General features: G+C 40.7%; 2 protein-coding genes across 9 annotated transcripts in view; one reads left to right on the forward strand and one right to left on the reverse strand.

Moving 5' to 3' along the window:
- Positions 1 to 27311, forward strand: part of LOC144823886 (uncharacterized) — a 1846314-nt gene that overhangs the window by 827761 nt on the left and 991242 nt on the right. The window lies entirely within an intron of this gene.
- LOC144823884 (mucin-5B-like) overlaps positions 1 to 27311 on the reverse strand; it is a 946734-nt gene that overhangs the window by 731876 nt on the left and 187547 nt on the right. The window contains exon 4 of the mRNA XM_078682773.1: positions 2679 to 2766. Within this exon, the coding sequence (XP_078538899.1) occupies positions 2679 to 2766 (88 nt within the window). The remainder of the gene's footprint in view (positions 1 to 2678; positions 2767 to 27311) is intronic.

A 27311-nucleotide genomic window follows, 5' to 3' on the forward strand; every position in this document is an offset into this window, starting at 1 on the left:
CAGAGTGCCTGCTCCCGTTTCCCCCCAATGTACTTGCTTGCGGGGTAAGTGTTCCGTGGTACTAGTGACCCCATCAGTCACAGTCTGCTCTTCTCGTTCCTATTTCAGCGGCAGCCCTTGCATCTCTCGTGGCCACCCATGGATCTGACTGTGCCAGTAAGAGACTCATGTTTTAGGTCATTGTTCGTCGGCTTCCGGTCTCTCTTCCAGCTCCTTGTCAGGATTTTCCCCGGTCGATGCTGGTGAAGCTTCTGCATTCTCGAACCGCTGGTTTCGTTGGCCTCTGCCCGTGCGTCTAGTCTCTTCCACCCGTCGCCGACCGTCCAGCCAGTCCCACGCCGCCTCTGGGGTATCAAAAAACCAGGATTTATGATTATCCACGATCCTCAGTTTCGCCGGGAAAAGCATCGAGTAGGGCAATTCCTTTGCTCGCAAGGCCTTTTTTACCTCCATGAAGGTTTTGCGGCGTCGGGCCACCTCTGCCGTATAGTCAGGAAAGAAGGCCAACGTAGAGTTTTGTATTTTGATGGGCGGGGCATTCCGGGCCGCTTGAAGTATGACATCCCTGTCCCGGAAATTAAATAGCCTGGCCAGTACAGGTCTTGGTGCTGCACCCGGTTTCGGAGTTCCACCTGGGACCCTGTGTGCTCTCTCCACTGAGAAGAAGTTCGATAGACCTTTTGGTCTCAGTTCGGTCTTGATAAGGTCTTCTATGTAAAGGTCCATCGCCCGTTTGCCTTCCGATTCTGGTATTCCTAGGATTCTGACATTGTTACGCCTAGCCCGCCCCTCCTGCAGCTTCTTAGTGACCGCTTCCATCCGCTCCATGGCCAACTGTAGTTCGGAGGTGTCCTCAACCAGGGATTTCGTGACCACCTCAACCTGCGCCACCCTCTCGGTCATCTTGTGAAGGTCCGCCCTCAGTAAGCCCACATCCGAGGAGATGGCCCCCACTGTAGTTTGGACATTAGTGAGCGTCCTCATTAAGTCCTCAAGTGTCACCTTCTTCCCTCCGTCACCTTCGGGGCTTTTGCCTGAGGACGTGCGCCCCTCCGGGTGTTGCGATGGGTTCTTCTCGAACGCGAATTTTTCCAGTCTTGACTGAGCAGCGTTGTGCCGCGTTCCTTTTCCCGCCATCCCGCCGTCCCTCCGTGGGCCGTTAGGCGTGTCAGCTCCGGCCAGAGCCCCGATATCGTCTTGGCTCCCTGAGGTCCGGACGTGCAACTATGACGGGCCGTCGAGGAGGCAGGCCTGCCGAGGCGTCAGGGGTAGGCTCTGAGAATGGCGCAAGGGTGGGATCCCCCAATGCCGAGGCTGGCCAACGCAGTCAACAGAGACGATCAGGGGTGAGACGAGGCTCGGGCAGATGTGGATCCTAGTGCAGAGCGTCACGTGGTTGTTTTGGCCCCTATGCGACAGCGTTCTCACTGTCACCCTGGGCGATCTATGTCCCTGGGGGATGAGGGTGCATGCAGTGGTCAGTACTTGATGTCCACGTTGTGGGAAATCCTCACTGGTACAGTGCACCCCTTCGAGGCCGCAGAGGGTCCGCAGTATGTGAAGGTGGCCGTGTCACAGACCCGACACGCCGGCGGCTCCGGTCCGGGGTTTATCTTCACCTGTCTGTCCCCAAGCACGAGCCCGGAAAGCCGTCACCTCACCAGCGCGGTCCCCGCCGTGCAGCAACACAGGTGAGGTCGGCGATGTAGGAGGGGCGGCGCATCTGGTAGCAAGTGCCGCCGGTAGTATAGGCGACAGGTGGATCGGGCGCAGGCTCCAAGTCACAGCGGCAGCCTCACCCGTCGCCACTGGTGTCTCCGACCCCCCTGCCTCCGGGTGCCCCTCACCGGCTCCCTCGATATCAACCAGGCCAAGGGAGGGGGGGGGGGGGTGTGGGGGATCCACCAACCCACCTCAGAAGCGCGCCGCCACAGGTGTCCTCGGTCGCCGCCCGATGCAGGATAATTCTTCCGGGCGACGGTCAGAGGTGCGATGCGGGAACTTCCGGTTCGTTCTCCCGGCGGCCTTCCACTTCCGGCCGGACAGTGCTTCAGGCCAGGCCGGTGCGGCCACGATGTTAGTAGGCCGCAGGCAGGCACTCCACCGCGGGGCTGATGCCGGTGTCGGATCAACACCGGGGTTTCGGCGGGGGATGCCGCCTGGAGTCTTCTCGTAAAAGCAATCGCTAGAGCAGCAGAGATAACGGATAAATGCTAGGATATAGAGATGGGGTCTCGTTCACCACGGAGCTCCTCTGCTAGGCAGCCATTCCAGTCGGCTGCTAGCCACGCCCCCCTACCGATTTTATTAACAGTTCAGTACACAGTTTCTCAGCTCCATATCTGATGGCTCCCAAAATAAATAAATGTACTTAATGACACACATACGCATGTAACAAACCTGGAACATTAGACACGCTATAGTTAGTGTCATGCAATATGCAATCGTGAAAGTCCTGAATGTCTGAGGGTACCATGAATCGGCCCCATATGGATCTGTTGATCTTGCCACAGTGCACACTTCTGTTCTGCATGTTATCCTTGTACAGAAATGTGCACTGCGTGTAATAACATTCATGTGTATTCATGAAAGCAAGTTAGAATGGAAGAAGGATATAGTGCTAACAAAAGTCATAAATTCCCCCGCCACTGCATGCAAGAAAAATAAATCATTCCTACCATTGACAGTCAAGTCGTTGTCCATGTTGGAGTCATAGTTTCCACACATCCCGCATGTACTGTCCTTAAAGGTGTCTTCTAGCTCCAGCTGAGGGGGTCAAACAACAGTTATTTATGCAGTGATCCAGTTCAGCTGCTCTGGCATCAAGTTTGTTCTGGTCATATTTTAATGGAAGAAGACAATCCGAAATACAAATGACTTGAATCAATTCTGTGTAACAACTAAAAAATGACGCCAGCAAAATCTAACACAACTGACCGAGTAAAATATTAACTCCTCTATTGTTGAAGTGATGACTGAGGAGATTCAGAGATTGCAATGTTATTAAATATCTAGAAATCCTCCATTTTAAATTGGATAATATAAATAAAGTTAATGGTGATAGGAACTGCCTACACATTAAGGTACTGATTCAGAAAGGATCCCCGCTCTTGTTGTGGAGACCCTGCAGTCGTGGTGGGATCTTCATAATGAGAATTCTCATTATGGAGATTCCACCCGAGTGCGGAGTCTACCTCATGACTGTGGGGCCTCCACCATGAGAGCAGAGGCCCTTTGTGTATCAGGCCCTTACATTTTGTAATGCTAGTTTCTTTAATTTTAAATTGCTTTTTGCCCCACTTGCCTAATCCATAGGTTATGAAGGCACACATAAACACAGGCAAGAGTTTCCATTGGTCAGTGCTATATAGAAATTGTAGCTTGTGGAGGCAATTGGTGCATTTAATCAATTGTGAAATGCATTCAAGAAATTAACCTCTTCCACCTAGTTCCATGTAGCTGCATTTTGTGAAAAATAAGTTAACATTTCTAGCAGTATCTTTTATGACTCTCCATAAAAAGGAAAACAAAATAGAAAACTCACATTGAATCATATTTGAGAACAGAAATAGCATGCATTCAGAACTCAATATCGTTGGAATTAGAATGTCCTCTATATGATGTACAGTAATGTCCCCTACCTTGTGTACCCAGCAGTGAGTATCTGGCTTCCTGTTTATTGGATGTTGGCCTCAGCCTTACCCTAATCTGGCATGTGCACATAGGCCTAGGGTTGCCTTTGACAAGAGTCCAGAAATGGATGTGTTGTTGGAGCTGGGGATGCACCATATGGGCTCTTAATAGTGACAAATGACTAATGTCCCTATCATGATTTCAAGCATATAGTGCAGCGGTGGCAGCGTACCATATGTTATAGTGATCAGAGCACGACCAGTTGCTTTTATCTGCACCCTTAGAATGAAAGCTACTTGTGTAAATTTCCACAGCTATCAATGTGCCTGGAGCCCAGCTCTGAAATCCTGAGCAAATTGCACACTGTATGATGGTATGAGTAACACAGACTGACAAAGTCCTGTGGGTTCCATTTTGAGAGCCCTGACCTGTTCCTGTGCACAAGATGGAGGTAAGGCTACTTTCCCAGACTATGAAAGTATATTACTGATGTTCCTGAGACTAGAGGGAGGGAACTGAGACACTGACTGAAATTTGATTGAATCCTTGGATGCAGAGGGCTTATAGATCAGTCTTCCTGGAGAATGCAATGTAGTGAATGGTAGTAGTTAAGGGTGTAACTGCGGTTCCTGTTGTAAGGGTGTGAATGGCCTTTTAAAAACTGTAAACCTTTTGTGTCTCTATCTGATCAGTTTCAGATGTGACTATGATAGTCAGGTTCAGATGGCTCACACCTCTGTGGGCATCTGCCATGAGTGCTCCAGATTGGAAACATTCCTGCTATGAAAAGTATCCCATAAGATATAGACGTCATGTGGATATCTTGTGAAGGACACATGAAAAGAGAACCTATTTAAAAAGGCCTGAAAGTACAGACTGAGACTACACACCACTTTTCTGCTGTACTTGTATAGGATTGAGTGCTGCTGCCCACTTGTTGTTCCAGTTCTAAGTTTTCTCTAACCAAGGAAGGGGACCTCAACAGTGCAATCAAAGACCTACTGTACAACCAGAGCTTGGGTCTGACTGACATCCAGCTTCCCAGTGGTGAGGGAACATCTGCTAGTGTTTAATGTAAAGAAAGAACTGGTTTTTCCTGTCCAGGAATACCTGTAGAGTCCTGTCTGATTGAAGAGGGAAGGAGCAAGCTGACATTGCAGGAGACTGTTGGTGTGAACAACAGTGGTTGACCTTGAATGCTGTGGTCCAAGTTACAAATAAACATCCCGGAGAATGAGGGGGAGAAGTAAACTGTTTATTCCACACAACACGCTCATTATATCTCCACTTCTAAATGCCACTTTCAAATGTAAACCATGTATGTGAGCAGACACACACACATAAAGGAATAATAGAGTGCAAAATGGAATATATAAATTTTTTAATTATTTTTTATTACCAAGAATTGTAGCGGTCTAATACAAATTGAAATCAAACAATGATACAGTCAAATATTCATTACAAAAAGCAAACAAACAAAACAAAGAAGGGCAAACAATAGAGGGAGTATCGAGGGACTAATAGTCAATATTTTTAATTTGTATCATGAACTGCATGTTGCCGTTCCATGGTCAGAGATTACTCAGTAAAATAAAAACAGGCCTTAGTCAAGTCAAAAATGGAGCCCATAACGGATTTATATATCATTCTGGCTCCATAAACTGAAGAATTGCCACACATATCACGACAAATAATGCCCACTAATGATCACCTGTGCGGGTGCCAGCAGAAGTCATTATTATCATTACAAATATATAGTTGTTTAACATATCGATTTTTTAATAAGTGTTATGTATTTTAGTATATATTTTACATGTATGTGATGTATTTTTGTATAGGTGAAGTTTATCTTTTTTAATATATGTGTTAAATTTGCATTATTCATTAATTTTTATTTTATTTTTATTCAAAAAGCGTTTTTTAGTTCCATAGCAGGCTGTGGGTTTATAGGGCAATAGGGTGGGAAGTAATTTAATTATAATAACTTAATGAATAAGTTAATGTCCAAAAAAGAACAGGTTCTGCAAGCACTCTTGAAATTAATTAATATTTTGCAAAGTTGTCATTATCCTTTGCAAATCATGATACAGAAAGGTACATTGGTAGAGATCAGTCTTTCATGATATTAGAATTGAAAGTTCATATATCGATTTCAAAATATGGATCCAGAGGCTGAAAAATGTATTCCAAATCTTTTATTCCATATACATTAAAAAGTTGTTATTTATTCCAGCATACACCGCCGACACGTGTTTCGTCTTAAAAAAGACTTTTTCAAGGGAAAAGAAGATTGGTTGTGCTATGTTCTGATTTGAAAAGAACTTGTCTCCCTGCTGGTATATCGGGGATATTAGAATCCGCGCACTCTATCAGCTTCCCCAACGGCAGGCCAGGAAAGGAGCAGGTTGTAAATCGTTAAAATCTTCCAATTATTCTTATTCGTTACACCAGATTCAGTCCATATTCCTAGTACATGATCTGTAAAGTTATCTTATGAGGTTAGAGATGTCTTGCTGCGTGGAGGTGGCGTCCTTCAAATAAGTTCAAATTAGTCGACCGTGACTGGGACCGCGCCAACCGCGAGGAACCTCCACTGCTGGTAATTACCAGCAGTGGAGGTTCCTCGCGGTTGGCGCGGTCCCAGAGACTTATCACGGTCGACTAATTTGAACTTATTTGAAGGACGCCACCTCCACGCAGCAAGACATCTCTAACCTCATAAGATAACTTTACAGATCATGTACTAGGAATATAGACTGAATCTGGTATAACGAATGAGAATAATTGGAAGATTTTAACGATTTACAACCTGCTCCTTTTCTGGCCTGCCGTTGGGGAAGCTGATAGAGTGCGCGGATTCTAATATCCCCGATATACCAGCAGGGAGACAAGATCTTTTCAAATCAGAACATAGCACAACCAATCTTCTTTTGCCTTGAAAAAGTCTTTTTTAAGACGAAACACGTGTCGGCGGTGTATGCTGGAATAAATAACAACTTTTTAATGTATATGGAATAAAAGATTTGGAATAAATTTTTCAGCCTCTGGATCCATATTTTGAAATCGATATATGAACTTTCAATTCTAATATCACGAAAGACTGATCTCTACCAATGTACCTTTCTGTATCATGATTTGCAAAGGATAATGACAACTTTGCAAAATATTAATTAATTTCAAGAGTGCTGGCAGAACCTGTTCTTTTTTGGGCTTTTGATGTTAGCTTGAATTTCGTGTTCTAGCTAAATTGTGACACCCTTGGTGGTGGGTGTGAATCAGGATTGCAAAGCACCTTGTGTATCGACAGATTTAATAGTTATCTCACACGTTGAATTGTTTTCAGTTGGAGTTTTGTTCTTACTTTATGTGCGGACGTTCTCTCTTTGGAGAGACACGACCACTGTCCACTGTTCATTGAATAAGTTAATGTATTAATATATTTTTAATTGAGATCTTATACTGCTAATTGTGTTTCTAATTTTTTGGGGTACACTTTAGGTGTGAGTTGTGAGGTTTATAGAAGAAAAGGGTGGGAAGAAATTTGTTTATAATTAAGTAATAATTAAATGTTAATGAATATTAATTATTATTTTGACAATTAATTATGGCAACTATGCAACTAATTATAGGTGGGCGGTGTGGAGTCTATAGAGGTAATGGGTGGGAAGTCATATATTATTAATTAGTTAATAATTGGTTGTTAATTATTATTAAATAATTAATTGACAATTAATTATGGTAATTGTGAGATTCATTTTAGGTGCGGGTTTTGGAGTTTGTAGGGGGAAAGGGTGGGAAGTCATTTATTTTTAATTAATAAAAATAAAATGTTAAATAATATTAATTAATTAATTGACAATTAATTCTGGTAATTGTGTTATTAATTTTAGGTGTGGTTGTGGGCTTGTTAGTGTAAAGGGTGGCAAGTAATTTATTTTTTATGAATTAATGTTTAGCTGATATTTAATATTAATTAATTAGTTGATAATTAATTAGTTGAATTGTTTAATTATTTTGTGTGGGTTTTGGGGTGAAGGGTGGGGAGTAAATTAATTGTATTTAATGTATAATTATTTGTAAAATACTATTAGTTATTTAATTGAAAAAGTTGTTAAACTGTGTAATTTTTTTGCAGTTTATTTGTAGGTGTGGTTTATGGGAAGTATAGGTGTAAAGGGTGGGAAGTTAATTAAATTATGTGCTTTCATTTTTTATTTTCTTAAAAACATTTGCTTAATTGATAATTAAGTGAATTATGAAAATATGTTTTTTTTCGATGTGGGCTGGTAATTGTGTGGTGCTATAGGGTAGGAAGTAAATAGACTACATATATGTAATAATTAATGTTATTGTTAATAAATAATTTATAAATAAAAATATTTATTCGTTTGAAATTAGTTTTTTACATTATATTTAATATAATATTTGAATGAATTTGTGAAAAGTATTTAGCATTATAATGTTTTTATTTTTTAAGTTTTTAATAATAAATATATTTTTATTCTAAGTTTTAACATTTTTGTATTTAATTTTTGTAAAATATTTTTATTTTGTTGATGATATTTTGTTTGTTTGTTGTTTTTAATTTTGAACTGACTGGAGTGGGAATAGTACATTTTACCCTTCTGCTATCTAATACTTTTCCTATTGATGCACTGACTGGAGTGGGAATAATAAATGTTATCCCTCCGCTATCCAACACTTTATCTACTGTTGCACTCACTGGAGTGGGAATAGTCAATTTTATCCCTCCGCCATACAACACTTTTCCTACCGTTGCACTCACTGGAGTGGGAATAGTAATTTTTACCCCTCTGCTATCCAACACTTTCCCTACTGTTGCACTCATTAGAGTGGGAATAGTAATTTTTACCCCTCCCCTATCCAATACTTTATCTAGTTTTGCACTCACTGGAGTGGGAAATTGAAGTTTAAAGATTTTTTAAATAGTTAAATGTTTTAATTTATAGTAGATTTTGTAAATCGATTTTATGTTATTGGTATATATCTCTATATATATATATATACCTATATATATATATATTTATTTGTTACATCCTATATAATTTTACAATTATAAAATACATTAAAATGATTAGTTTAATATTGTTTAAAAGTATAGATATATGTACATATATTGCTTATTATATATGTGTTTAACTTTTTTAACTGAAGTTTTTTGTTATATGTGATACAATGTATAATAAATCAATTTTGTTTTATTTTTGTATTCTTAAATATATTTAATATGTATTAATTTATTTTATATATATATATATATATATATATATATATATATATATATATATATATATATATATATATATATATATATATATATATATATATATATATATATATATATATATGGCATTTGAAAAAGGGAATGCCCGAAACGCGTCATGCCTGCTCTTTTGAAATAAAGCCCTTTCCTGAAATCCCCACTGTGTCTCCTCCTGTTCTCTGGCGATTTGGGAATATTTTGTGGCATATATTGTGCGTGCATGTCCTGGACGCACATGAGGAGACCAGCCTTCTCAAGTGGACAGGACTAATCAAACAGCTTTGGCACTTTTCATACGACCAAGTTATTGGTACAGTCCAGGCCTGACCCACCGCAACGATGCTCAGAATCCATGCCACTGCCAATTGCAGTTCGTGACTGCACGAAGGAATGAGGAGCACTGTATCCGGTATTTCCAGGCCGAGCTGAAAGTGGATCCTTGTGGTTGAGGCGTCTTCGGGACTCAGGAATGGATCGTGTTTCATCAGCAGCTTTCCCCACGGATCTCAAACAGCGTTTTTAGTAATTTCCAGCACCCGTGAAGGGATATGATGGAGCCGAGTGGAGTTCTCACCTGACATGCAGTGAGAAGTCCATTTTGGGAACTGCAGTCTGCCTACGCGACTGCAGGTGTGTCAGAGACTCTGACCCAGCCCACCTAGAAAGCCACCAATGATAGAATGACTGGAGGTATTTTGAAAGGACTGATGGGAGTAACTGTGTTGGAGCTGACATTTGAAAATGGAATGCCTGAAACGCATCAATCCTTCCTGTGTCTCCTCCTGTTCTGTGGCAAATTGGGAACATTTTGTGGCATATATTGCGTGCATGTCCTGGGCGCGCATGAGGAGACACGCCTTATCAAGTGGACAGGACTAATCAGGCAGCTTTGGCACTTTTCATACAACCAAGTTATTGGTACAGTCCTGACACACCGCAACCACGCTCAGAATCCATGCCCCTGCCATTTGCAGTACATGACTGCACAAAGGAATGAGGAGCACTGTATCCGGTATCTCCAAGCTGAGCTGAAAGTAGATTCTTGCGGTTGAGGCGTCTTGGGGACTCAGGAAGGGATCGTGTTTCATCAACAGCTTTTCCCACAGATCTTAAACAGCGTTTTTAGTAATTTCCAGCACCCGTGAAGGGATATGATGGAGCCGAGTGGAGTTCTCACCTGACATGCAGTGAGAAGTACATTTTGGGACCTGCAGTCCGCCGCGTGACTGCAGCTGTGCCAGAGACTCTGACCCGGCCCACCTGGAAAGCCACCAATGGTAAAACGGCTGGAGGTATTTTGAAAGGGCTGATGGGAGTAACGCTGTGGGAGCTTCCATTTGAAAAAGGGAATGCCCGAAACGCGTCATTCCTGCTCTTTTGAAATAATGCCTTTTCCTGAAATCCCCGCTGTGTCTCCTCCTGTTCTGTGGCGATTTGGGAACATTTTGTAGCATAAATATATAAATCCAAGGTACTCTGCAATATGAGAGATACCTGCGATGTTTCCGTGAAATCCACAAGCAGCAGGCGAGGGAAATTGACACAGCAAATGAAGAGATTAATGGGGCAACCATACTGTCAGGGAGATGAAAGGGAACAGTCATGGCATTAGCAAAAGACGCCGATTGGGACACAATGAATTGAAGCAAATGTTACATTGTGGGATATTGAGGCCGTCTGTTCCCCGAGAGACACACCCCTAACAAAGGAAATGCCACCAATTAGAGTTGTCAGAAGCGCCACCAATAAGGGAAGACATTGTTGCTTTCAAAAGAAACCCCATGCTGTGTTCATAATATGGATTTATTTGTACTGATGAAGGCCGATGGTGAAATGCATTTACAGTTAATAAATCTTACCTGGACTCCCGAGAGTGCTCCAAAGATTCGTAGCATAGTTGTTGTGTAACACTGACGGACCCACCACCCGTCCGGAGGCACCCGCTGTGAGTTTGATGGCGCGAATGAAGCGAGTAATTGATTGATATAAATACAAAGAGATTTTATCCTGAGCTTAGATAAGCTATTGTGACTATGAATTACTGTTACATTTTTCAAGAAAATAGAATACTATATAATACATGCCAAATGTTACTTGATATGTTTTTTACATTGTATATGATTCCAGGTTTGAATATGTTTGACGTTATTCCCTGATTCCATTCTTTTTCTACTTGTCCTCACAAACACTGCTCTGTATATGGTCGGTTTGGGATGTGATTTTTTCCAAACTCTAACCTTTTTCACATATACTGCACCTAAATAATCTGGTGAGTTTCGGAAATACGTTACGTGCCTCTGCTATTACTGTGGTTTTCAGTAGTAGAAATTGAATTCCTCCATGTGACAAATAGCAAGGTGGTTTTCTAAAAATCTAATATCCGTTTTAAAGAGTCATATATTAAATCGGTCGTTTTACTTAAGGGGGAGACTTTATACATCATTTTGTCTTTCTCAGTATATAATGGATGTGTTTATTCCCGATCCAAAATGGCTGACACGTTTCCTTAGATTAATGGTGTGCTACACCGCTTAAGCCTTTCTTATTAGATTATATATTTTGGGGATTGTAGTATGCTGCTCAGCCAGGATGTGTGATGTGTAGAATGTTGAATGTTAGAATGTTGGAATGATTGGATCAGTTGCTGAATGGGCTGAGCAGAGCACAGACTGCTCCTGGTGGGGCTCTCATCCTGAATACTACTGGAATAAATACATCATTGAAATTACAAAGAAGACTGCTCCTGGTGGGGCTCTCATCCTGAATAATACTGGAATAAATACATCATTGAAATTACAAAGATTGGACTACCCTCATTTATTGTCCATTACAGAGATATTGATGGTTCCTATGAGATAGTTTCTTCGAACTCAAATGGATTATTGGCGGAGAGACTTTCATTTATTTTAAACTGTATATTAGGTAACTCCGGGTGAGTCCTACTACGATGATTACTATCATGAGGTTGTTACTTAAGGACTTTACAAAGATGACACGGGTGCTACACGCCACGGACTGATTACGATCCACTATTCTACTGATACTTACTTTGGTAAGTGCTAATCGAGTTTAATATTACTCATAATAAGATAAGGAATATTGATTTGGATATGCTATTAAGTTATGATATGTATAAGTAATACAACGTCTTTTTAATACACCGAGCTGCCGTAATATAGTTCTATTGCGCTCACGTTATACCTGCTAACTATTATAGGTGTAACTCTCCACTTATCTTTGGCGAATTGGTTTCTTTTGAGACTGGTAGCATCTATATAAGTGTGTATTTTGGACTAACGAATGTCTGCATGTTTCTTATATTAAGGTGCTGTTGGAAGACGCAGCACGTTTCTTAGGGAATAATAGATCGTTTATTTATTCCAATTATTTAGTGAGTAGATATCACCTTGCTGTTATGCATACATATATTATTGCGACTAAATCGTTTCTTAGTGGATCTATAGCAACTTGTTGTATGAATGACTGTTTAAGTCGCTATTATTTTATCAACAAGTTGAATGGCCAAATATTGGGGAGTTTTAGTTTTATAATAGACCCCAGTTTTTGGTGCAAGTCTAGTTAAATATGTTGTATATGTTGCTTTTATACAGTAGGATGTTGGGGGCCGGATACAGAGAAATTGAAAACTTAAGATAAACACTGATTGAAGAACGTACGAAGAACTAGTGAGTGGCTCCTCTTGCTTACTATTGATAGTGATTATCGATTATATATATCACTGGCTCTCCTAAATGGTGCCTTTCTTAATCTCTTTTTTGACTATAGAATTTTATCTTACTGCTCTCATGACTGATGGAGAGTATTGTGTGATACTTTAACGTTTCCTAGCTATAGGTGAGTTAAGAATTTTTCATTGCAGTTTAGAGACACGTTTTGGTAGTTTTATTCACTTATCACAATAATCTTTGGCGGTATTTGGCTGTCTAACTTAATAAATACTCACTTGTATATCTGATCACATTTCCGTGTTTGATGTGGCCTATCAATTACTGTTTCTCTCACTTGCCTAATTCACGCATAGGGTCTCTTAAAGATTTTTACTCTCGGATCTTTACCCTTTCTTAATATCTGTTCTTCTCCTTCTCGGAACTAGTGGCTAATACTGAATAAATGTTTTGATCATGTGTAGTAATTTTAAAGACTTGGAAATGTATCTCAGCCACTGTCTATGTCAGTGAATAGATGTAATTGAGTGATCTATGTAATGTTAGATATCAATGTTGTAATTGCATTGGTTATGATATTGGCTGATCTTATCATTTATATTGTAACATTCTAGCCCTGAAGAAGTCTATGGTTATATATACCAAGACGAAACACGTGTTGTCTACGGCTAGTGTGGTTTTTTGAAGAAAAACATCTTTAATAAAAGAAGATATGAAGATTACACAATTTCTGGAATTTGCTCATTGATGTGCTGACCTAAGCTCAGGATAAAATCTCTTTGTGTTTCTGAATGTGGTTTTGTTTTTGCATTACCCAATTTGGTTATTGGTGGGTGACAATAACCTTATCCTTTGAGCTGTCAACAAGATTGTAAATTTTACATATTGTTACACCTAGCGCAATTGACACTCAGTCACCTCTTCTCTCTTTATTGTTATAAATATATGTTCTCTAGATATTGATTTTCAGAAATAGGCATCTCTAGCAATTGAACGGATCAAGTCACGGTGCTACTGCCCGGAGCAGTTGGCCAAAACCTTAATCGAGATAAACAGGATCCCTAGACAATGCCTGCTACAGAAGAAGGAGAAACCCAATAGGGAAGATAGTAAAATCTCTAGATTCATTACAACCTTTTCTAATGAAACAGGCCCCATGAGAAAAATATTGTGCCACAATTGGCACATTCTGAGATCTGATGGGATTATTGGAAATTCTCTTCCTGCCTATCCACAAGTGACCTACAGAAGGAGTAAATCCCTAAAAGACACACTAGTAAGAAGCCATTACAAACCATTTGTTCCTCACATCAGCACTCTCAAAGGCTTTTTTCCATACTTCAAATGTAAGGCGTGTAAAGGAAGTAAAAAAGTTCTCTCGTATAGAATCCCAAACATGCCTAAGCCCAGAGCCATTAACAAGTTTTTGACTTGTAATACGCCGTTTTGTGTGTAGTGCTTGCTTTGTCCTTGTTGCAAGCAGTACATTGAGAGTACGATCCACCCTACAAAGCGCCGTATCTTAGAGCATGCATGAGCTATTGAGAATCTGGATTTCCCTTATCCTGTAGCCAGGCATTATGCCAAATTCCACGACAGCAATAGGAATGTGTTGACATTTTTTTGCTTAGATCATGTACCAATCAGTTACCGCGGTGGCAATCATGAATTACGATTAAGGTGTCTTGAATCTGGGTTCATTATTGATTTACAAAGCATCTTCCCTGATGCCTGAACACAGGAGAAGAACTAGCAAGCCACCTAGGGTAAATTTGACGGGTGCTGATGTTTTAAACTTACAATGCTGTAGGAAGTTAAATAGTCAATGATGGTAATTTCTGTCTCACCTCCCTTAGACACCTCAGTATGGGGCAGGAACCTTACCTTTTTCATATATTTACTATTTTTATTTTTGAGTATTCATTTTGACTCTTTATAGATGAAGCCATTGATTGCAAAGTTATAGGCGTACGCCCATTCAAGGCTCAATTTTGTTGGTTTATGTGGTCTGGTGTCCCCTAGCAGGTTGCCATGATAACGAATATATTTACGCCCATTCAGGGCTCAATTATGTGTGTTCTTTACCCACAGTTGTTAAAATGGGGTTTGCTGTGATATGAACAAAATGAATGACAAATTAATTATTTCATTGATTGATCATTGCATTATATATAATGATTTATTGATAATTGAGTTGAAATGCAATTGAAAAAGAGAACATTAATTGTTTCCTCTTTTTTGAAAGATATAGTTTACAATTTGGTTTAAACAAATAATTTGGGTAAAAGAAGAAATGAATTTCCTCTTTTTTCGTTCATGAAACCTCTATGTATATTTACGCTTTGAGTCTGTGTGCTGTTTGACCCGGAAACCCTCAATGTGCACCGGATATAATAATGATGGTTTTTGCAATGCACTTTGTAAACCAGTCGAAAAAGGCGCGCAAGCAGAAACACGTCCTGTGGAATCCTCGGTGAATAAAAATTAACTGAGAACCTTGTAGCGTGCAGTCCCTTCGTTTGCACTGTGGAATAGTTTTGAGCCGGATATATATATATATATATATATATATATATATATGGCTGGCTGGCTGAAAATAAATCACATTGATTTAGCACTGATTCCTGGGTCTGCTCTTCGGCATTTTTAAAGGCAGGAGCCTTTTTCTTGGTGACGACTTACTTGTGTATATATATATATATATATATACATACATATATATATATATATATATATATATATATTTATATATATGTAAATATAATATGTATATATATATATATATATATATATATATATATATTTTTTTTTTTTAACACTGACGAAGCCTTTCGGCGAAAGGCGTCTGTTGTGGGGGTTAGGGGCTTGAATTAAAAAGCATCACTACGATATCGGCGTGCTGGTCATTCTTCTAGCCTTATTGGAGTGGATTGTGCGAAAATATATATATATATATATATATATATATATATATATATATATATTCACTGAAAAAACCATAGGTTAGAGACCATATATAGTTAGCTGGACATTTTATTGACATAAAACCAATGAAATTCCATATATAGTTAGTTGCACTAACTATATATCGCGCACCCTGCAATCCACTGCTGATGATGTCACATATTACATCATTCATGACATGGTCAGTGACATCACTGATGACATCACTGATGACATCTCAAATGACATCACTGATGACATCTCAAATGACATCACTGATGACATCATGACACACCAATACCAGTTACTACATACGCACTCACTGATTCCTACGTCTACACACACATTCACTCATTCACCCATACAATCACTCATACATACAGTCACTCATTATTACAATACTATCATATGCACTCATACACCTATGCAGACACTCACACACTGCCACTCATCCATGGAGTTACTCACACACCTAGCCAGTCCTGTAAAGAATCAATCACACTTCGATTTCCTCATCTATACAGTTAAACACAGAACACCATACTTTTTCACACATATACTAACACATACTTACTCTCTAATACAATCACTGATCCAAGTACACATTGATATGCACAGAGTCACACACCTCTCAGCCAGCCACGCACACACTCAGTCTTCTATACATCCACTCATTCTTCAATATGTAAAACATATTTAAACTTTACAAAAACACACAGACACTAGATGATGTCATCAGTGATGACATCTCAAATGACATCACTGCACTCACACACTGCCACTCATCCATGGAGTTACTCACACACCTAGTCAGTCCTGTAAAGAATCAATCACACTTCGATTTCCTCATCTATACAGTTAAACACAGAACACCATACTTTTTCACACATATACTAACACATACTTACTCTCTTATACAATCACTGATACAAGTACACATTGATATGCACAGAGTCACACACCTCCTAGCCAGCCACACACACACTCAGTCTTCCATACATCCACTCATTCTTCAATATGTAAAACATATTTAAACTTTACAAAAACACACTGACACTAGATGATGTCATCAGTGATGTCATTTGAGATGTCATCAGTGATGTCATCAGTGATGTCACTGACCATGTCATGAATGATGTAATATGTGACATCATCAGCAGTGGATTGCAGGGTGCGCGATATATAGTTAGTGCAACTAACTATATATGGAATTTCATTGGTTTTATGTCAATAAAATGTCCAGCTAACTATATATGGTCTCTAACCTATGGTTTTTTCAGTGAATTTTCAAGGTTTTGTAAATGCAAAATCCTAACTATATATGGTCTATAACCTATGGTTTTTTCAGTGAATTTCATTGGTTTTTTAAAAGCTAATATCTATAGCTGTAAAATATATTCTTTATTACGTGACGTATCACGTAGCCACGTGAGACGCCTCATGACGCGTCGCATAACCGTGACGTATCGGCTCTGCAGCGCAAACAAAACCCGTAACGTAAGCGCGCCGGAGCACGCTTAGAGATATATATATTTTTTTTAACCTTAATTAGAGAAAATCCACACATGCACATATCTTGAGGCCTTGCAAAGGCACATCAAACAAACAGTCCCTACAGTTTTGCCAAGTTTGCTGGAAATCTGTTCCCTTAATTTTTTTTACTGTTTCTCTTGGTTTTCCCCTTGTTATGCTTACAGGTACGCTACCCGGTACGCGAATCGGACGCTCCAAAAACACAAGATGGCGGACTTCCATTACGCTGCCGGTTAGCTGCCCGGTGAGCTGCCCGGTGAGCGTACCGGGACGCGCCTCTACGGCCAGTAGGTATATATAGTTAGGATTTTTTCTCTATGGGTTTTTGAAAATTCTATGTCTAATAACTTTGGCGTTTGTGGACGGAATTGGCTGAAAGTTTCAGGAAAATGGCACATTTTGTTTCTGAGCAGCCCTTGAAAATTTGGGGGGGGTTCGTCCAGTGGGGGCCGAGAAAAAAGGGGGGTCCCAAAACGTGTTTTTAACATTGAGTTTTCCATAGGGCGGTTGGCCTCACTTTTAGCCCGAACGGCTGAATGGATTTGCACGAAACTTGGCAAAATTGTAGGGACTGGTAGCCCGATGTGCCTTTTGTAGGTCTCAATATATGTGCTCCAGTGGATTTTGAGAAATTAACGTTTAAAAAAAGATATATATCTGTAACAGCGGACCGGGCAGCGGCCCAGGACGCGTACTTTTCGCGCAACGGAGCTTTGTGAAGCGAAGCTGATTGGTTCTCTGGCGTCTGTCAACATTCCAAACAGTCCGTAGCGGCCGCCATCTTGTCTCTCGGTAGGATCGAGAGACAAGAGGAGGCCAAAGCGAAGGGGCAAATGACCATAAGGGGGAATAGTAGATCCTCGCTGACCCCCTAGGTTTGATGTGGAGGTTTTAAAAGGGCCCCGCGGGGCAAAAAAAAAAAATAATAATAATAATCGAACGGCTGTATGGATTTGCACGAAACTTGGCAAAATTGTAGGGACTGGTAGCCCGATGTGCCTTTGCTAGGTCTCAATATATGTGCTCCAGTGGATTTTGAGAAATTAACGTTCAAAAAAAGATATATATCTGTAACAGCGCTCCGCTTCGCGTAACGGAGGTTTGCGAAGCTGATTGGTCATTCTGTCACTGGGCTATAGTTGGGCTACATCTGGCTGATATTTGGGCTACATTTGTTTTTTTGTGTGTCTGGCGGCCATCTTTGGGCTACATTGGGCTACATTGGGCTTCATTGGGCTACATTCGGCTAATTAGCAAATAGCTCATCGCAAACTAGGAATGGTAAAGAATCGCTATTTATTCCTTAAAGTTCGCTATTTAGGAAATGCAAAAAACTTTGATGATATATATGGCGGTTCATCTCTAACAAGATAAGAAGCATAGGGATACATTTATGATGACTGGCGCATCACCAGGGATGTGTTAGTCATTCTGTGCCGCTGTTCCGTCACCTATGGTGTGCTGCATTTACAATGCGGCGCATCATGGGGCAAAAACAGCACAGATGCGTGATGTATCTGTGCCGTAAAGGTGGCGCATTGCTGGAGTTGTATCGCAAGTGTGATGAAGCTCCAGCAAGGGTCGGGGGTGCCCCTGTCGCAGGGTTTCTGTTCTCACACAGAACTGTGGACAGAGGATTGGAACCTCGGCGAATGCATTGCTGGAGTTGTATCGCAAGTGTGATGAAGCTCCAGCAAGGGTCGGGGGTGCCCCTGTCGCAGGGTTTCTGTTCTCACACAGAACTGTGGACAGAGGATTGGAACCTCGGCGAATTAGGGTGTCCCAAAACTCACGTTAGTAATCAAAAACTCCTTAGCAAGCTAGGTACAGTGTCACATTGGATATAACAAACTCTCAATGTTTAGACAATCCAGAATATGAACTTATAGTACCTCAGGATACGTGGAACTCATGAACAGTCGGTCGTTATAGATTTCTTAGAAACCAGAAAATGGAGTTAAGAAGAACAGATGTGTATTTGAAATGTTTATTTACTAATGCCGTCTTCTCAGGCGTAGTACCTTAGATAATAAAAGTACACATATTATCAGTAGCAAAATTACCAGCATAGTTACTAGTACATAAAAAGTGAATGGTGATAGTATGTTAACATGCTGTAAATGAATAAGAGTTAGCAACACTTATAAGCAGCCGCGGGCCGTGGAGGGAGTTACGGTGAGGCAGGGAGGCGGGGAGGGGGAGAAGCAGGGTGGAGAATACAAGTACACATATTATCAGTAGCAAAATTACCAGCATAGTTACTAGTACATAAAAAGCGAATGGTGACAGTATGTTAACATGCTGTAAATGAATAAGAGTTAGCAACACTTATAAGCAGCCGCGGGCCGTGGAGGGAGTTACGGTGGGGCAGGGAGGCGGGGAGGGGGAGGGGCAAGGTAGAGAGGGCTCCACCCTGCTTCTCCCCCTCCCCGCCTCCCTGCCTCACCGTAACTCCCTCCACGGCCCGCGGCTGCTTATATCTCACCCTCCCTAATACACATATTATATTATTTGCTAAGAAGGTCTCTTTGTGTTGGTTTAGGGCGTGCCCATACTTTAGTGTCTTAGATTTGAAGGAATCACATCAGCATACACCAGCTCTCTCTTCATGTGAACCGCATCAACTGTTGTGTATGTGTGTTCGGCAAAGCAATATAAAACCCGCCTCATGCCCAGAATTGGCAGAAGTTGCACTTATGTTATGAGTATGAAGTCGTGGAGATCAGACCTCATAACAATTCTGTATCGTGTTGTTCTTGAAACTTTAGCACTCGCTGTACAGATATAGTTTAACAAGTAAAGCAGATAGTAGACCAATAACATATTATTCTCATGTAAACCACGATGAACTACTAGGTGGAAAGCTAAAGCAACAACTAAGTGTCGTGTGCAGAAGTTGCAAAAAAGGAAAAATGGCGTTTAAACCGGTAATGAGCCCATGCTAACTTAACACGGTGTAAAGATATCCAGGACCTAGATGACACCTCCTCATGATCCGGAAACGAACTGAATAAGATAATAGAAGTGCCATCTCATGAGAGCAGATTGCAAGTTTATATGTGGACGGTCCGCAAGGTAAAGCATTAAAAACTAGGAAAATTTAATGCTAAAGAAAAATAAAACAGCCAAGTACTTTATCGAGTCTTAAGCCAATAGGCAAGGTAAATAATAAAAACTTGACAAATAAGTTAATGAATTGTCAATGAAATGCTAGTACTCAGCATATCAAACATGAAAAAGGTCTATGACATAACTGTGTATGCAAAATAAGCTGCAACAGCCTCCAATAGGAAGTCACCGTCTTCATCCGAAAACAGTTCAGCCATCCAATTTAAAAGCGGAAAAGAACATACGTGCTCTCCCAGCACCGGATCCTCTATCACCATCAGAGGACAGCTCGGTGGGTTTTCAAGAAAGCTCTGTTCCAAGAAAGACTGTGCTGCCGCCAGTAAATTCCAGGGACCAAGTAGTCCATGCATCAATGCCACAGCCATAATCCTTTCGCCAGGACAAACCAACTCGTGAGTAATGATAGGAGTCATCAGCTGATTAAAGTCGACGTCAGGAGAAACCGGTCCGCAGAGACACAAATCAATGGCCCAATCGAAATCACAGGTCAGGCAGTGAAATACAGGCTGGATACAGGTGAAGTAGGAGAACCGAAAAGATAATCCATATGCCGTGCTTAATATCGCCAACGGCATTGTGCCATAATATTCTAGCATGCGATTGCGGAACAGTGTCAGCAGCTGCAGGGTCGGAGGTTGCATAGGAGGGACATCCATATTTAAAAATGTAAAAAAGCACAAGAGCGTCCGCTGGTAATGCAAGTAAAAATGCCAATCCACGAACCAGAGTGCAGAAAATACAATGAAAGGAAGCAGGGATGACTCCAAAGATTTTCTCAAATGAAGTCACGAGGCCACTGGTAACAACTTTAAAAAAGTGTGTCAGGGACTTTGTGGAGGATGCGTTAAAGATAGTCGGAAACATGTTGCTGAAATTGAAAGGCAAATCTTAATTGAAAAGGGTGTGCACCTCTGTACGGGTGTTCGCTATGTGAAGTACGAAAGTTTCACGGGCCGAACTCAAGGCCACCTCTCTCTGAGACAAAAGAGCTCTTATTCTTGCCATGCCGTTGAAACGTGTCCCAATGTTGGTATTTGTGGCCAGATTGAAAACTCCCTATGTTCATGTGTGGGAGGAAATAGAACATTTCTGCAGCAAATAACCCGTTCACTTACTGTTACGATAAAAGGAATACTTTTAATTAACTCAGAACAATCTTCATTATTGAGCATCAAATAACTACCATTTTCCAACAACTTGAACGTGGGGATGATAGCAGGAACTGGCGTGCCTTGCAACACGCAAGCCATATTTGGTCGGTGTTTGTTGCATGAACCGTGTAACTGTATGTGCCTACACATTAGTGAATGATCTGGCGTCTCAGTGCATTCCTCTCCATTCAGATAAACTTCTTGATCATCTTTGAAACATCTGTATGTGTATGGAAGCGACCAGACCTCATGAAGAAAAGCACTACCTAAAGGTTCATAACGACCTATTGGTATATATTTCATACAATTTGAAAACTTATATAAAGCAAAAGGCAGCGTTATTAAACCGTGGATAAGGCATGTTGTCAAAAAACCCGCAATCCTCTGCTGATGATGTCACTGAGCATGTCATGAATGATGTAATATGTGACATCATCAGCAGTGGATTACGGGTAATAGTATCTCTAGTTTACTCCCCTATAGCTGTCTTTATTTTAACATAAGTGTGTGTTTCCCTCCCTTATACTTACTGTTTTTGGTTCGCTTCCAGTTCGCGTACCGGCGAGCGAACTAGGAAGCGAACTAAGAGAAATAGAGGTTGGCACAGTTCCAAATATTGTACCAATTTTTTAATAACGGGGAGGTAGTTCTGAAAAGAACTTTTTTTTTTATTTTTCTGAACATTTTTTTACTGTTTTTGAATTTTTCGGAACAGTTTTATATTTTTTTGGGTTTTTCTTGGAGGGGGCAATGAAAACGATTCATTGTAAAGGGCTCAACAGGAGCAACAAAACAAAAAAAAGAAGTATTTATTATTTTGGGCGTTTCGGACAAACTTGCATATGATAGTCAATAGCTCTGTTGATCAGAGTGATGCTTCTTTCTCCGTAGGAAATGAATCCATCGCAAAATACGCAGGTGTGTTTTACTTCACCAAATCTCATTTGTATATTTGGCACCATCTCCCTGCCCTCTGGTCCCGTTACTTCCGGTACAACAGATCTTCTGGCCATAATAGGGAGATTATCTAGGTCGTTCCGAAACTGTGCAGCACTGTAGTTGTTAGGATGCCACCTAGTCATATGGCGATGCATTGTGTAGTTTCCGAAACTGTATTTTTTGTCGGTCCCTCTGGACAGTCTATCTTGACATATAAGGCAAGTTACGTATCTTGCATTTACTTTTTTCTGACCTTTGGGAATTTTAAAAAATTGCCAAATGAAGTTTTCTTTCCGGTGAGACGTCCTGGGCTGCTCAGGCAAAAACTGCCTCTCTTCGTGCTCGTCCTCCTGTTCCTCTTCTTCTTCTTCTTGTTGAATTATAACTTGAGCAGGTGGTCCACTCTTCCTTGGATGTGGTGGAGGTGGTGGGGAAGCACCAGCTGAAGCTACTAAAGAAGCCATTGCTCAGTGATCACAAAGGGTCTTTCTCTCACAATGATGAAAGTCAGAGTGAGGAAAGAAGGAGGGATTTTCATCATTTGGGAAAAACAAGAGTTCTCAACCAATCAAAAGTGTTCATTTTAGATTATATGACCTAGTCTTACATCATTAGGAAACCAAAAGTGAAATGAACCAATGAAAAGTGTTATTACCAAGTCACATGACTTGCTGTGTTTACGTTAAGCGCTTTGTAGGGCCTCCCGGTTTGCTTCCAGAAACCTGCGCTTTGCGACTCGCTTCGCGTACCAGTTCGCTAACGTAGTACGTCATATGACGTATCACGCGACAACGTGAAACGTCATGCGGACGGGAGGCGTCACGATGTTGTTTTGTAACGCGGCACTTGCGGTAAAGAAACGTTTACCGGCTCGCGGTCTATTTCGCGGCATCAAGGTCAGCTAACGGGAAGCTTCCCGATTTGCGAAGCGGGAACGAAGAAAAAAAAATATTTAAAAAAAAAATTATTCATAAACATATAAAATATATTTTTGGATTTAAAGAAGAATACATTTTACAGCTACAGATATTAGCTGTTAAAAAACCAATGAAATTCACAGAAAAAACCATAGGTTATGGACCATATATAGTTAGGAATTAGCATTTACAAAACCTTGAAAATTCACTGAAAAAACCATAGGTTATAGACCATATATAGTTAGGAATTAGCATTTACAAAACCTTGAAAATTCACTGAAAAAACCATAGGTTATAGACCATATATAGTTAGGAATTAGCATTTAAAAAACCTTATTTTACTCACACAAAACCATTGAAATTCCATATATAGTTAGTTGCACTAACTATATATCGTGCACCCGCAATCCACTGCTGATCATGTCACATATTACATCATTCATGACATGGTCAGTGACATCACTGATGACATCACTGATGACATCTCAAATGACATCACTGATGACATCACTGATGACATCTCATTTGACATCATTCTTGTGCTAATACGATAAACCTCTTCAGACTCTAATATAACCTTAGATACACTCAGTGTATACAGACACTCACACACTGCCACTCATCCATGGAGTTACTCACACACCCAGTCAGTCATGCAAAGAAACAATCTCACCTCCATTTCTTCAACTATACAGTTAAACACACCTTACTTATTGAAACATATACTAACACATATTTACTCTCTTATACAATCCCTGATACAAGTTCACAATGATCGATACAACCACTCACTCATTCAGTGGCTCTCATGCACAGTTATTTATATATGCCAACTCTCACATGTACTGTGTTTTACATATGTACTTACTATGACATGTAGCATTGAGATATCCATTCACTCATCAATACACTCATGCACACAGTCAACTGCCCATGTAGCTGTTTCCACATGCACTCTTGAACTCATACACCTAGTGAATAAACTGCTCACACATCTATGCATAGAGTCTCACACCTTCCAGCCACCCCCACACAAACTCAATCTCCCATAGAAATACTTGGGCAACCAATTAATAACACATATAGCCTCTCGTATAGCTAATGATCAACACATGCAGCAGTTTACAGAACAACAGACATAATGATGCACAAATTAAGACAGTTTAGTCACTAACCCATGCATTCAGTGAGACACATTTAATCACTCACTCATACAGTCAGTCATGCACCTACTAAATCCTTCATCCAGACACTTATACATCCACTCAAGACATATTTTAACTTTACAGAAAAATACAGTCACTGGATGTTGTCATCAGTGATGTCATTTGAGATGTCATCAGTGATGTCATCAGTGATGTCACTGACCATGTCATGAATGATGTAATATGTGACATGATCAGCAGTGGATTGCGGGTGCACGATATATAGTTAGTGCAACTAACTATATATGGAATTTCAATGGTTTTGTGTGAGTAAAATAAGGTTTTTTAAATGCTAATTCCTAACTATATATGGTCTATAACCTATGGTTTTTTCAGTGAATATATATATACATACGATATTTTGTACAACCATATTTATGACATCGATATTTTTGTACTTACCATTATAAGTATAGGATGTAGATATTTTGGACATCGATATTTTGGTCATGATATTATTGTATGGGGATATTTTGTGTGTCAATATTTTGTCAGTGCCCCGCTCGCAATACATAATCAAGCAATTATAATAGCAAAAGAGACAACCATAGAGATATTGCTATCCACTTCTCATTTATGGCACAGCATAATAGCCCTAAGATTTGATTGCAGATTACATTGTAGATGCTGAGAAAGAGAGAGTGCTATGTCTTGTCAGATTTGTGCAAGATGTGGGAAGCTGGCAAACATATGAAAAATATCTGCGGCAGGTAGTCCGGATCGAGGGCAGTATTTCCTATTCCTTTTATTACTTCCATCTCTATCACATTTGCCTATTTTCACTGGGGTGTAGTATAATGTACAGAGAGTTCTGAATTGATTGTTGCAATTTCAAATCAACCAAGGTCACTGAGGAATAGCCAACTTTAAAGGCATCCTTTAGGTCAGACTCCTGTACCTCTGCTCCCAGAGAGTTAAGTGGGATGAAAAAACTGGGGTTCTCTCAAAGGTGCGTGGCCAATGTAATTAAGTGCGTGGCTTAAAAACACGTAGGCTAAACATCTGTGTATGGCATTGTGTGCCGCCCAACTTGTATTTAGCTATTTCTGTCATTGTATCCAGAAATATGACACAGCAAGTAACTTTTTTTTAAACAATGGTCCTTAAAAAGAAAGCAGATGAAGCTGTGATTAATATAGGCTAGAATCAGTGCTATATTGCTACTGTCCAGCTGGACAGTCAATTTAATAAAATGATCGAAAACCAAAAGGATAAACACACAACAATAAGGTGGGACACAGTCCTGTGTCCTACATAATCACAAAACATGTACATTTAGACGAAAACATTCAGGCAAGGCAAAAGAAGCTTGCAAAGAATACAGTTAGTTTAGAACAAGCTTAGAGATGACAGCCGTTGCACTTGATTTATCACAATTGATTAATGTGCAAGCTCTTTGAACAAGTCAACAACATTTTGATCCTTTAACATAATACTAGGATCATCATCAGGACGGTATAATACAAGCCTAAAATTTTATGCCTGTAAAACATTTAGGAGGAAAGGCAAAAGAAAGGAATTTTTAGATATGCAAAGACAAGAGAAAAAATTCCTAATACAATCTTTTGTGCATGTCGGCGTGTAGTGGCAAAACAATCTGAAAAGTTCACACTGCTTACACAGAGTTTATTCAAGAATTTGGAAAAAAGAATAATGTGGCCTATTACACTCTTGTGCACATGCCAACGTTTGATGGCTAGGAAGGTTCCTTAATCTGCCCGTTCCGGAACCAAGGGCAATAATGTGCCGTATGGTGCCACCGATCAAGGTTAAAAGCGGCATTCCGGTGTGGAAGTGCGTTGGTGTAGTGATACGTTACGCATTCAACATTGAACATACAAACCGTGCAACACGGGAGTGATGGGCGGCGGGCTGTGGTTAAAAGAAGAAGTACAATGCAACATGCCCTTGATGTGAATGCGGGAGTAGTGTCTCCAAGGCTGACCGTCGTGAGACAGGTTAGTTTTACTCTACTGATGATGTGTTATTGCAATAGTAATCCTGCTCAGTACGAGAGGAACCGCAGCTTCAGACATTTGGTGTATGTGCTTAGCTGAGGAGCCAATGGGGCGAAGCAAAATGTGAAACACCTTTGGTGGTGCAAGAAAGGAAATACGGGGCTGGCGCTTACCTGAATTGGAGGCAATGGCAGATTCAGGATGGCATTAGTCCAAGGGTCATTGGGGAAGAGCTTTGAGTGGCTCAGGGAATTAACCAAAAATTAAGGTAATGGTGAGGCGAGTGCCTGCAACCACGGGTAAGGGGTCACTTACCTGAATGAGGAGGCCGGGATAAAGGGAACCCTTCCCCTTTGTGAGTGGTTCTCAAAATATTTTTTAAGGGCAGGCTGTGGTCCCAGCGTTCGGTTATTGCAACCTCCAGGTGGGATCCTGGCCTCAAACTTGGTGAGAGGGCAGGGCATGCTCAGTGAGCAGTGGAGAACCATCACCTGTGTCGCAAAACCTTGCGGAGTCCGGAGGAGCTCTGGATCAGCAGGCCAGTCAACTTTGTTGCAATGCCTGCGAATGCAGGGGAGTGACTCCTTCACTCCAAGTGAGATTCCTTCAGGTGTCTTTGATGCACACAGACCTCGGAAGGTTCCTGTATGGCGCACAGGCACAGACGATGCAGCAGACTGGAAGGGAGACAAAGTCGAGCCCACACAAAGTCCTGCAAGTCCAGAGTGCCCAGACTGTAGAAGAAGAAGCGGTGTCTGATCTGAATCTCTTCCCACAACGAATCTGTGGACCCAACCACAGGTAAGCCCTTAGTACCCTAAGGAAAGGGTTAGGATGTTTCAAGTGAGGGGGAGATTACTCCCATGTCCTTTGTCCAGATCCATGCCAGAGTAGGAGCCAACAGCTCCCACACCTGGTTTGAACTGGACTATG

This window comes from Lissotriton helveticus, chromosome 3_1 (genome assembly GCF_964261635.1).
Source record: "Lissotriton helveticus chromosome 3_1, aLisHel1.1, whole genome shotgun sequence".
Lineage (NCBI taxonomy): Eukaryota > Metazoa > Chordata > Amphibia > Caudata > Salamandridae > Lissotriton > Lissotriton helveticus.